The 13,513-nt window shown below is 40.4% G+C and overlaps 1 protein-coding gene and 1 long non-coding RNA gene across 7 annotated transcripts in view; both read left to right on the forward strand.

Annotated features, from left to right (window-relative positions):
* Positions 1–13,513, forward strand: part of LOC126938967 (uncharacterized) — a 152,403-nt gene that overhangs the window by 123,028 nt on the left and 15,862 nt on the right. The gene's annotated exons all lie outside the window — the stretch shown is intronic.
* LOC126938912 (leucine-rich repeat-containing protein 37A3-like) overlaps positions 1–13,513 on the forward strand; it is a 110,268-nt gene that overhangs the window by 53,433 nt on the left and 43,322 nt on the right. For 4 of the 6 annotated variants that reach the window (XM_050763653.1, XM_050763652.1, XM_050763654.1 and 1 more), the window contains exons 11-13: positions 1,415–1,509; positions 7,680–7,743; positions 9,216–9,300. In XM_050763653.1, the coding sequence (XP_050619610.1) occupies positions 1,415–1,468 (54 nt within the window). In that variant the 3' untranslated portion in view covers positions 1,469–1,509; positions 7,680–7,743; positions 9,216–9,300. Of the gene's footprint in view, positions 1–1,414; positions 1,510–6,449; positions 6,657–7,679; positions 7,744–9,215; positions 9,301–13,513 lie in introns of all 6 variants that reach the window. The other 2 variants (XM_050763650.1, XM_050763655.1) reach the window with 2 other exon arrangements.

Here is a 13,513-nt window from a genome sequence, read left to right on the forward strand (position 1 = left end):
AGGGTTTCCATCATGTAGATCTTACACATCTTTTGTTAGATAAAAGATCTTTGTATTTCTGTTCCTAAATACTTCATACATTTGCATTGCCATTGTAAATGGGATCTTTCTTCCATTTTCTAATTGGTGGTACATCTGAAAATATTTGAGATTTGTGTGCTGCTCTCTTGATTTTGTTTCTAGCCACCATACTGAATCCTCATATTACTTCCACTAAAATCTTAGTTGATTCTCTTAGGCTTCTTTGGCTGTCTAACATTTATCATTTCATATACAAATAATGATAGTTTTGTCTCTTCCTTTTCAATACTTATATTCTTTCCTTTCCGTTTTCCTTTCCTTTCTTTTTTTTTTCTTTCTCAGGGCCTTGTTGTCACCCAGGCTGGAGAGCAATGGTGTGATCTAGCTAACTGTAACCTCAAACTCCTGGGCTTAAGGGATCCTCCTGCCTCAGCTTCCAGAGTTGCTGGGACTACAGGCAGGCAGCTAATTTAAAAAAAAAATTGTTTTTAATGTTGCCCCAGGCTGGTTTTCCAGCCACTTTAGAGGAAGGACTCGGGTTTCCTTTTTTTTCCTTCTACTTTTAAGAGTTTTTTTTTATGAGGAATTGTCCGTTGAATGTTAGCTAAAACAGTCAATAGAATGTATTAAGTGCCAGCTACACGCAAGACCCTAAGTTAGATACAGTCAGCCCTCTTCATCAGCAGGTCCACATCTTCAGATTCAACTGGATGAGGCTGAATACTTGAAAAAAGAAACGAAAATACAAATAGAAAGTATAACAACTCTCACCATTGTACAATATCGATACATTTTATTAGTGATGACTTAAAGTACATGGGACCAGGCATGGCGATTCACACTTGTAATCCCAACACTTTGGGAGCCCAACCTGGGCAGCATAGTGAGACCTTGTCTTTACTAAAAATAAAAATAAAAATAAAAAATTGGCCAGGTGTGGTGGTATGCACCTGTAGTCCCAGCTACTCAAGAGGCTGAGGTGGGCACATCACTGGAGCGCAGGAGGTTGAGGCTGCAGTGAGCTGTAATTGTGACACTGCACTCCAGCCTGAGCGACAGAGGGTGATCCTATCTCTAAGTAAGTGAATAAAGGATTTGGGGGGATGTGTGTTAGTTATATGCAAATACTGCATCATTATATATAAGGGATTGAGCATCCACAGATTCTGGTATGGTGTGGGGGCGGTATCCTAGAACCAGTCCCCCGCAAGATAGCAAGGATGACTGAACTGTGGAAGAATCAAGGCTCTGTTGAACAGCATACAATTCCTGTCTTCAAAAAAGTTATCTCATCAGGTAGATGAGACTTATAATGAATAAAAGGAATGAATACAGATTTGGAGGTAGTGGTTGTTGTGATGGATAATCTTAATTGTGTTTTCTTCCAAAACAGATTCATTCGAAGAAGAGAAGGGCATCAAAGGAAGATAACTTGAGCCCAAGCTAAGTCGTCTGGATGGCCTGGAGCCATGTTTGAAAAATTTTATTGTTAAGTATTGTTTTTTACTGATTAAATCAATGATAACATTCTTTACTTTGTGGTTGTGTTACTCAAAACAAGGATTTTTAACAATGATAAAAATAAAGCTTGTTAGATCATTTTTAATGTAATAAATTGCTTCCTGAAGATTTGATTAAAGAGAAAACTAGGCCAATCTAAGCAGAGTCCAAATGAAGTAGAAGGTCCATAGAGAACAGGGGAAAAAAGGAAGTTGTGGAACCACAGATACAGTAAAAGGAAAAAATTGGCCGGGTGCAATGGCTCACACCTATAATCCCAGCACGTTGGGAGGCTGAGGTGGGTGGATCGCTGGAGCCCAGGAGTTAGGGCAACATGACAAAACTCCCATCTCTACAAAAAAAAAAAAAAAAAGGGCAACATGACAAAACCCTCATCTCTACAAAAAATACACAAACAAAAAACATTAGCCAGGCATGGTGGTGTGCACCTGTAGTCCTAGCTACTTGGTAGGCTGAGTTGGGAGTATCGCTTGAACTTGGGAGGTGGAGGATGCAGTGAGCTGAGATTGAGCCGTTGCACCCCAACCTGGGTGACAGGGTGAAAGAGTGAGACCCTGTCTTTAAAAAAAAAGAAGAAGAAAGAAAATAAAAGAAATTTACTTAATTAATCTATTTTTGTGACAAGGTCTGTTTCTGTCTCCCAAGCTGAAGTACAATGGCATAATTACAGCTCACTGCAGCCTCAAACTTCTGGGCTCAAGGCATCCTCCTGCCTTAAAGGACTCCCAAAGTGTAGAGATTACAGGAATAAGCCACTGTGAAACTATATATATATATATATAAAATATATATATTTTTTAAACAAAGTTTGGCTCTGTCACCCAGGCTGGAGTGCCGTGGTGCAATCTCAGCTCACTGCAACCTCTGCCTTTTGGGCTCAAGTGATCCTCCTGCCTCAGCTTCTCAAGTAGCTGAACTACAGGCACATGCCAACGCGCCTGGCTAATTTTTGTATTTTTTGTAATGAAAGGGTCTTGATATGTTGCCCAGGCTGGTCTTGAACTCCTGGACTCAAGTGATCCTCCTACCTCAGCCTCCCAAAGTGCTGGGATTGCAGGCATCAGCTACCACACCTGGTTGTCTCTAACCACTTTTAAGTGTACAATTCAGTAGTGTTAAGAACATTCATATTGTTGTACAACAAATCTCCAGAACATTTTCATCTTCCCAAATTGAAACTCTGGACCTATTTAAACACTAACTCCCCATTCTCTCCTCCCAGCCCACGGTAACTGCCCTTCTACTTTCTGTTTCTATGAATCTGACCACTCTGAGTACCTCACGTGAGTGGAATCACACAGTATTTCTCCTTTGGTGACAGGCTTATTTCTCTTGGCATAACGCCCTCAAGGGTTCTCCATGTTGTAACGCGTCAGAATTTCCTTCCTTTCAAGGCTGAAGAATACATCCGTTGTATGGATCAATCACATTTGCATTCTCCATTCATCAGTTAATGCACATGTAGGTTGTTTGCACCTTTTGATCATTGAGAATAATGCTGCTGTATACATATGTGCATGTGTTTCTGTATGACCATTTGTTTGCAATTCTTCTGACTATATATGTATGAAGAGAATTACTGGGTCATGTAGTAGCTCTAAGTTTAACTTTTTGAGTAACTGCCAAAGCATTTTCCATAGTGCTACATGGTTTTACATTCTCGCTAACAATATATAATGGTTCCAGTTTCCCCAAATCCTCCCCAACGCTTTTTATTTTTTTTAAACAAATACAGCCATGCTGGTGAATGAGAAGTGACATCTCATTGTAGTTTGGGTTTTAATTTTACAATATTTTAATTTTTAAAATCAAAAGAATATACTTGGCCTGAGGTGGTGGCTCACGCCTGTAATCCCAGCATTTTGGGGGGCCAAGTTCAAGACCAGCCTGCCCAACATGGTGAAACCCCATCTCTACTAAAAATATGAAAATTAGCCAGGTATGGTGACAGGTGCCTGTAATCCCAGCTACTCAGGAGGCTGAAACAGGAGAATCACTTGACCCGGGAGGTGGAGGTTGCCATGAGTTGGAATCGAGCCATTGAACTCCATCCTGAGAGGAGACGCTGGCTAAAAAAAAAAAAAAAAAAAAAAAAAAATATATATATATATATATATATAAAAATACATACACACTAATTATTTTCTTGTATAATAAAATTATTTTACAAAAGAAGTCCATTAGTAACACACACTTGCACGCAAAGCACAAGACACATCTAAGGGCCAGGAGTAGTGGCTCACGCCTATAATCCTAGCACATTGGGAGGCCGAGGCAGTCAGGTCACTTGGGGTCAGGAGTTCGGGACCAGTCTGGTCAACATAGTGAAACCGTGTCTCTACTAAAAATACAAAAATTAGCCAGGCATGCTGGTGGGCGCTTGTAATCCCAGCTGCTCGGGAGGGTGAGGCAGGAGAATCACTTGAGCTTGGGAGGTGGAGGTTGCAGTGAGTAGAGATTGCACCACTGCACTCCAGCCTGGGCGACGGAGTGAGACTCTTATCGTGAAAAAAAAAAGGGGGGGGGGCATTCCCATTGCCCACGGTCCTCATCTTGCCATCTTTGTTGACTTTCCTTACCTGGTCCGTGGAGGCATATACACATATTCACATTTGCCACCCTTGGTGCTCAACCAAAGTATATTGAATACATTTATTTGACAATTAGTGCTTGTATTTTTTCATTTCACATATGTGTTCTGTTTTCCTAACTAGATTGAAGTAAGCCGCCGTGAACGGTGGCTCACGCCTGTAATCCCAGCCCTTTGGGAGGCAGAGGCAGGCGAATCACCTGAGGTCAGGAGTTCGAGACCAGCCTGGCCAACATGGTGAAACCCCGTCTCTACTAAAAATACAAAAAAATTAGCCAGGCGTGGTGGTGCACGTCTGTAATCTCAGCTACTCAGGAGGCTGAGGCACAAGAATCACTTGACCACAGGAGGTGGAGATTGCAGTGAGCCAAGATCATGCCACTGAACTCCAGTCTAGGCAATAGACTGGGATGCCATCTCAAAAAAAAAAAAAATTCCTTGGCAGTTTAATATTAGATAAATTCCTTGGCAGTTTAATACTAGAAATGCAACTTGGCAACGTGAGCTAAGCTTTTACCTGAGAGTCATAATGTAAAAGAGAAAACTTTGTATTTTTGAAAAGGAAATTCAGGGCCGGGTGCGGTGGCTCACGCCTGTAATCCCAGCACTTTGGGAGGCTGAGGTGGGCGGGTCACTTGAGGTCAGGAGTTCGAGACCAGCCTGGCCAACATGGCAAAACCCCATCTCTACTAAAACTACAAGAATTCGCCAGGCATGCTGGTGGGAGCCTGTAATCCCAGCTACTCAGGAGGCTGAGGCATGAGAATTGCTTGAACTCAGGAGGTGAAGGTGGCAGTGAGCCGAGATTGCGCCACTGCACTCCAGCCTGGGTGACAGAGCAAGACTCAGTCTCAAAAATATAAAATAAAATGAAAATAAAATAAATGATTGAATGAATTAAATGGATAAGCAGAGGAATCTCTGAACTAAATCTTGAAGAATGTCAAGTATAGTTCATGGAACTTACTGTATAACGACATTTGGATGCAAGACAATTTTCGGAAACTGCAAAGAGTTGCTTTTGAAGTAACCGAAAGCAAATAGTCTAAGTAGCTGAATGCCCCTCTCCCCACTCTTTTAAGTGAGAAAAAAATTTGCCATCTTGTGCAGTGTTTTGTTTTCCCTATTTCCCCCGTCTTGAGCAGGACTGGCACTAGGCATAAAATACCAAATTCTTCTCATTAGCTGCACCTACTTGTATTTTTTGAGAACTAATTGCTTAACTCATTGGATCACAAAGTTTTGTGTTTACATTATGACTCTCAGGTAAAAGCTTAGCTCACGTTGCCAAGTTGCATTTCTAGTATTAAACTGCCAAGGAATTTATCTAATATTAAACTGCCAAGGAATTTTTTTTTTTTTTTGAGATGGAGTCCCAGTCTATTGCCTAGACTGGAGTGAAGTGGTGCGATCTCAGCTCACTGCAACCTTTGCCCCCAGGGTTCAAGCAATTCTCATGCCTCAGCCTCCCAAGTAGCTGGGATTACAGGCACCCGCCACCATGCCCGGCTAATTTTTGTATTTTTAGTAGAGATGGGGTTTCGCTATGTTGGCCAGGCTGGTCCAAACTCCTGACCTCAAGTGATCCACCCGCCTCTGTCTCCCAAACTATTGGGATTACAGGTGTGAGCCACTGCACCCGACCATGTTAATTTAAGAATGAACTCTTGATTATTTTTTATTTTGGAAGATCTGCAAAAGTAGACGGGAAGCTCCTTAAAGAGACAAACTGTCTTCTTCCCTTTTGTGATGTGTTGTCAAAGGACTGGGTGACTTTTTTAGATTGGGAGGTGTGAAGAACCTCTTAGGAGGAAACAATAAGCTGATGTGAATGACAAAAAAGAGCCAGGCCTAGAGAGAGTAGGAGAAAAGAATATGCCAGGTGGAAGGAAGAGCAACTGCTCATTCAGGTGGAATAACCTCGGCAAGTTGAAGGAACAGGAAGAATATGAGTGTGGCAGAAGCAGAGTGGGAGAGAGAATGGTGGGAAGTCAGGTCTGAGAGAATATAGCTAGATCAGGCAGTGTTTTGTAAGCCAGTACTCACATCCACAGATATATGTGGATTTTATATCAAATGCCATTAAAATAAAGTCATTTAAATACATAGTCGATGACGTGCTTTTCATTTGTGTTTCTTTGGTGCTTAGAGACTTCAGGTTTGCTTTTACTCAGAGTTCTTGAAGTCACTATACTTGTATTAGTCATTCTGTTTTCAGATATGATAAGTGATTGTTACTACAGTACATACATTGTCTAGAGAACTTTACTTTTGATATCTAAATTGAAAAGGTCTTTTCCTTGTTAATTTTCAATAGACTGGCATCCGAATATTCTAGCCCTGGCAGACAGACCTCTTAGCTGCTTTGTTGATGAGAACACTCCAGTTAGTGGAACAAACGGTGCAACATGTGGACAGTCTTCAGATCCCAGGCTGGCAGAGAGGAGAGTCAGGTCACAACGACATAGACATTACATGAGCAGGACAAGTTTACATATTCTTCCATACCTACCAGAAGCCTATGGTATGACAACCGGCAAAGAAAAAATAAAACATGGTTTACTGATTTCAGCTTGCTGAGGAAATAATAACTTTGAAAAAAGTTATTAATCTGGGCTTAGGGATTCTGCATGAAAATAAATATAAAACCTCCCAACTTTAAAAAGTCTTTGAAGTGGTAGATAACTACCCAGCCAACAGTTTGACCTTGTGCTAGTCATTCAGCCTCAGCATTTGTATTCTTTTTTTTTTTTTTTTTTTGAGACAGAGTCTCGCCCTGTCGCCCAGGCTGGAGTGCAGTGGCCGGATCTCAGCTCACTGCAAGCTCCGCCTCCCGGGTTCACGCCATTCTCCTGCCTCAGCCTCCCGAGTAGCTGGGACTACAGGCGCCCGCCACCTCGCCCGGCTAGTTTTTTTTTTTTTGTATTTTTTAGTAGAGACGGGGTTTCACTGTGTTAGCCAGGATGGTCTCGATCTCCCGACCTCGTGATCCGCCCGTCTCGGCCTCCCAAAGTGCTGGGATTACAGACTTGAGCCACCGCGCCCGGCCGCATTTGTATTCTTTTATCATGAAGTGAGATGACTAGTTTATAACAAAGGTAGTGTGAGAAGCATACGTACGAGATGAAGTGAGACTATTTTGTAAATAGGCACTGTCTAGAAAGGTAAGGTGGTATTGTCACTGATAACAGTAATCTGAAGTACAACTTACGATGTAATTTTTTAGACATATATTTAGAAATAATTTCAAAGGCATATTTCTGCTGATGCTCATATATTTGTACTGTCTATAATTTTGGATTATGTGAGTGGACTGTTGTAAATGATTGAGTCACTTCTGTGTTTGTATGAAATGATTACAATCTTATATAAATTCCTAGATTATAGAGTTTCATGTGGAAGATAACATGAGTCTTCTACTAATAGAATACAGAAGTTTCTAAATTAATACCAACTTGTGACTACTTGTATGTACTGTGAACTTGACTTCCTCTCCTTGCTTGCCAAAAGCTCACCAAGGTTACTTATATCCTTGTCCTCTTAACAGACTGTAGATAAACCACTTTAGATTGATGTTGACACCTAATGACCAACATCGGGAATTGCCACATGTAAGTTTTATTTTACTGAAGAATACTTTTAAAAACACTTCTGCAAATGCATGATTCTAATTTTATTTTTAAATGTATTTTAACTCTTTAATTTGAAAAAATTTGTCCATTAACTGTGCTGTGACTCAAAGGTTAACTTTTAGCACTATGATTAAATTATAGGCTTGAGATACAGAGAGACCTAGGTTCATATCCTGGCTTTGCCATGTAACACTGAGCACATTCTTTAACCTCTTTGAGCCTCAGTTTTATCCTCTATAGGGGAAAATAATAGCATCAGCCATCTACGTTTGTTGCAAGAAATCAGTGATATTTAATCTCATGTGAAATGCTGGCACATTGTCTGGCACAGTAAATTTTAACTGTGATTAGCAATGTTCAGACCTGAGAAGAAACTGTCTCCTGCCATTTCTCTTGGAGATTATAAGGCAAGCTCTTTAGAGTGGGAGTGGTTATACTTTTATAATATTTCTGTGATTTGAATTTAAAAAATTATACAACCAAAACATAAAAATAAAGTGGATACCAAGGCTGAAATTATTATAGCTGTCCTCTATAATAATATGATTTTATGTTTATCATTTTTAAAAGTTTAAAGTTTAAATTTATTGATTTTATAGATTTATAAACAAATTAGATTTATACTAATAAATATTAGTAATAGTTTTATTTTATGTATTGAAGTTTCTCATTAGATTTTATTTAAAGAAAAGTGGTTCTGTCGTTTTTTATAAAAGACAAAACAAAACAAAACCCACCATAAAGAAACACTTGTATAGATTGTTCTCTTCACTCTGGCCTTTCCTCTGCCTTCCCAAGGGCTTTGAGTTCATTTTGTCCTTGACTGTTTTCTCCCCAGTGTGCACGCTTGCTCTTTACAGTGTGCACGCTTGCTCTTTAGTCGTCTTCTTTCTAACTTGGCTATTTTTCCGTCTCTATCTGTTTATGACATAGAATGTCTCCTCAGTATCTTATCTGCTTAGCCTCTCTTTGAGCTCACATGCAACCTTGAGAATTCACCTTTGTCTAGCAAAGAGAAAACATAAGTTTTGATGTAAAATTAGGCATAAGAAGCATTATCAATCTCCAAACTCTGAAAGTTTCTGGAATTTCCTCCTCAAATCTTCCAAATGTTGACCAGCCTCTTTCTCAGAGCCCTTTATACATCATTTAAAATCTTTTAATTATTAGTATTGTGACAATCTTGATTTGTTTTCCATTGCAACATATTCAGTATTTGAGCCACATGATAAGTTGAGTTTGCCTTTAGATAGCTGGCCCATAGCCCTCATCATTTATAAAATTGTTTCCAAGAGACAGAACAAATGATGTGTAAAGCCCTTTCTGATAATAAATAAAATAGATTTGTAATTTGGATTTTTTCCCTATTAGTGTATCATCTTAAGGTATACAACTGTCTTTGATCCGGACATTCTGAATGTTTTTGTTATCAGTGTTTCTTAATTTTACAGAACAGAGGACAACGCAACAAGACCAGCTATATTTCTTACAAACGCAGACTAGTGTGAGCACATGGCATGATCCAAGAGTGCCCAGGTAAGAACGCATTTTAAGCACTCTAGACCATCAAAGAGCCGTCTCACCTAGGATTTCTTTGATTTTTAAGAAATTTTTACCTTTTAAAAATAGTTTATGTAAAAGTTTGACTCTTCTGATAGTTATTTTGGTTTTGACATTTAGTAAAAAGTCCTACCTACTTCTCTGCAATCTCACCTCAGTTCTCCCCTCCCTCACCAGTCCCTAGCCACCCTCTCCTGCTTCTCCTTAAAAAAAAGTAGAATAAAAACATGGGTCTTTTAGGAGTTTGAAATTTGTCCTAGGGTACCAAGCAGGGTGGCTGTCACCTGTGTTCCCAACACTTTGGGAGGCTGAGGCAGGAGGATCACTTGAGCCCAGGAGTTTGAGACCAGTCTGAGCAACATAGAGAGACCCCGTCTCTACCAAGCATTAAAACTCAGCCGTTTGTGGTGGAGCACATCTGTGGTCCCAGTTGCTTTGGAGGCTGAGGCAAGAGGATTGCTTGAGCCAGGGAGGTTGAAGCTACAGTGAGCCTCGGTCGCACTACTACACTCCAGCCTAGGAGACAAAGCAAGACCCCATTTCAAAAAATGAGAGAGAAAATTCGTGTAGTCCCAGCTGCTCGCGAGGCTAAGGTGGGAGGCAGAGGTTTCAGTGAGTCAAGGTCACACCAGGGCACTCTATCCTGGGCAACAGAGTGAGATTCCATCTCAAAAAAAAGAGAAGAAAAAAGGCCGGGCGCGGTGGCTCACGCCTGTAATCCCAGCACTTTGGGTGGCCGAGATGGGCGGATCACGAGGTCAGGAGATCGAGACCATCCTGGCTAACACGGTGAAATCCCATCTCTACTAAAACTACAAAAATTAGTCGGGCGTAGTGGTGGGCGCCTGTAGTCCCCCACTGCTCGGGAGGCTGAGACGGGAGAAGGGCGTGAACCTGGGAGGCGGAGCTTGCAGTGAGCTGAGATTGCATCACTGCACTCCAACCTGAGTGACAGAGCAAGACTCCGTCTAAAAAAAAAAAAAAAGGAAAAAAAAAAAGGCTAAAAAAGGAAAATTGACCTGGGGAAAAACAGAAAGCATACCCTTTAAAAAAGGATCATAGGTTGATATTCTTAATTATGGTTCAGCTTTAAAAAATCTTTAAAAAAAATTAACCTCCTAAACGTATTCAATGTTCTTTTATGTGTTCCTTAGTAAAATTTGATTTTAATGTAGAAAACAACCTAATTAATTCATTAATTAATCTTTTTGAGACGGAATCTTTTTCTGTTGCCCAGGCTGGAGTGCAGTGGTGCAATGTCAGCTGACTGCAACCTCCGCCTCCCTAGTTCAGGCGATTCTCCTGTCTCAGCCCCGAGTAGCTAGGATTATAGGTGCTTGCCACCACCATACGCAGCTGATTTTTGTATTTTTAGTAGAGATGGGGTTTCGCCATGTTGTCTGGTCTTGAATGTCTGACCTCAGGGGATTCGCCTGCCTTGACCTACCAAAGTGCTGGGATTATGAGCCACTGTGCCTGGCCTTAATTTAAATATCCAAACTTGTATATTTCAGCTGCAGACATTGCATTTACTAACCAAAATGTCAATTACTTTTAACTTCAAAAAGATGAAATGACACACAAATGAATTTAGTTACTTCCCATAATTTTTGGAATATTCTTTTCTTCCTTCCTCCCTCCCTCCCCTTTTGTTTGAGACAGGATCTGGCTCTGCTGTCCAGGCTGGAGAGCAGTAGTGCAGTCCTGGCTCAGTACAACCTCTGCCTCCTGGGCTTAAGCCATCCTCCCACTTCAGCCTCCTGAGTAACTGGGACTACAGGCATGCGCCACTGTACCCCGATAATTTTTGTATTTTTAGTAGGGATGGGGTTACACAGTGTTGCCCAGGCTAGTCTGGAATTCCTGAGCTCAAACAGTCTGCCCACCTCGGCCTCCCAAAGTGCTGGGATTAAAAGCATGAGCCATCGTGCTTGGTCCTATTTTGAGTTTTTTTTTAATGAATAGATGCAAGGTACCAAGTAGTCCAGTTGAAACTGGAAAAAAGCTTGAATTCTAAATTAAATTAGAAATCAGCTCTGTACGTTTCACATACAAAGGATTTGCTGGATGTGGATATTTTATGTTAAGCACAGCAGCCCCCCTCCTCCAAAACAAAACAAACCCCCCAAAACAATCCACAGAGGGTTGTTTTTTCAGGACTTTATTGTGTATTTGAATCAAATAGAGATGTGCCTAACTTGTCGTGGGTTACTTTGATATTCTGTATAAGTAAAAGTATGATAATGAAAATGTCTTACTTTGTGTTATAGAGCTCAGAATCCTTTGAGGGTGGCAACCAAGGGAATGTACTATTACTCATTACTTTATCAAGGTTGCCATTTCTATGTCTTGACAATATAAGCTGTTACTTTTTTAAAAGTAGTAGGGGCCGGGCACGGTGGCTCACACCTGTAATCCCAGCACTTTGGGAGGCTGAGGCGGGAGGATCACTTGAGGTCAGGAGTTCGAGACCAGCCTGGCCAACATGGTGAAAACCCATCTCTACTAAAAATACAAAATTAGCCAGGCGTGGTGGCCTGTGCCTGTAAGCCGAGCTACTCGGGAGGCTAAGCCAGAAGAATCGCTTGAACCTGGGAGGCGGAGGTTGTGGTAAGCTGAGATCACACCTTTGAACTCCAGCCTGGGCAACAGAGCAAGGCTCCATCTCTAAATAAATAAATGATAGATAGATAGATAGTAGTGGGGAGGAAATTATACATTTTTTTTAAAGCTTACTAAAAAAAATCCAAGGGCCTAACTTCAAAATCAGTTTTACTATATAAATTATAAAAAAGAATTTTTTTGATTCTGTTTATCCAAATGTTCCTTTTGTATGGAGGATCTTTTATGAAAGTATACTATAAATAATTAGATTCTAATAGAATATTACTATTCAAAGATATTTATAAAATCTCAAAGTCAGACTCTTTAAAACAAACTTTATTTAAAGATATCCAGGATACCTAAATTTATCCAAGAAATCCCATTCGTCGTGTTTTGCATTTCTCTTTAAAACAATGATTAATGCCTTGTTATTTGTTATGTTGCATACTGAGTGACTGTAGTCTTGAAATACAGATCTGTATTACTTTGTATAGACTGTATAACATTCCGTTTTTCTTTAACCAGCTCCCAATGAGACATAAAGATTATTTCTAGTTTTTTGCTTTTAATCAGTGCTTTAGCGCTCTCCCAGGTATGACTGAAGATTTATAAAATTCTAAATAAAATGACATGAAATGAAATTCTACATTTTATCAGTAGGATTGTTCATGTACTGATTTAATTATTATTATTTTTTTAGCTTTAAGTTCAGGGGTGCATGTGCAGGTTTGTTATAGGTAAACTTGTGTCATGGAGGTTTGTTGTACAGATGATTTTGTCACCCAGATACTAAGCCTAGCCTAGTACCCATTAGTTATTTTTGCTGATCCTCTCCCTCCTCCCACCCTCCACCCGCCTATAGGCCACAGTATCTGTTGTTCCTCTCTATGTGTCCGTGTGTTCTCATCATTTAGCTCCCACTTATGAGAACATGCAGTATTTGGTTTTCTGTTCCTGCTTTAGTTTGCTAAGGATAATGGCCTCCAGCTCCTGTTTTTCATTTCTAAACTATTAAAAAATCTATTTGGGGCCTGCACAGTGGCTCATGCCTGTAATCCCAGCCTTTTGGGAGGCCGAATTGGATGGATCACTTGAATCCAGAAGTTTAAGATCAGCCTGGGCAACATGGCCAAACTACATCTCTACAAAAAGTTTAAAAACTAGCCAGGTGGCGTGGTGCATGCCTGTAGTCCCAGCTACTCAAGAGGCTGAGTTGGGAGGATCATCTGAGCCTGGGAAGGTTGAGGCTGCAGTAAGCCGTAATCACACCACTGCATTCCAGCCTGGGCAACAGAGTAAGACTCTGTCTCAAAAAAACAAACAAACAAACAAAAAAAATACATATATTTGTTCATTCCTAATAATCTGTCTTTGATAGTTCATCTTTGTGATTGTACTTTTTTATTTTTGAAAACATTGCATATCATAACTGCTCTCTTTTTGGTTTCTAACAGTCTTTGGGGACCTAATTCTGGGAGTTTATTGTTGACTGTGCTGCTGGCTGTCTGTTGAGTCTGTTGTGGACTCTGTCACTCTGTCATGGTGGCTTTTCTTCTGAAGGGTTTGGTGATCTTAGATGCTGAAT

This window comes from Macaca thibetana, chromosome 16 (genome assembly GCF_024542745.1).
Source record: "Macaca thibetana thibetana isolate TM-01 chromosome 16, ASM2454274v1, whole genome shotgun sequence".
NCBI lineage: Eukaryota > Metazoa > Chordata > Mammalia > Primates > Cercopithecidae > Macaca > Macaca thibetana.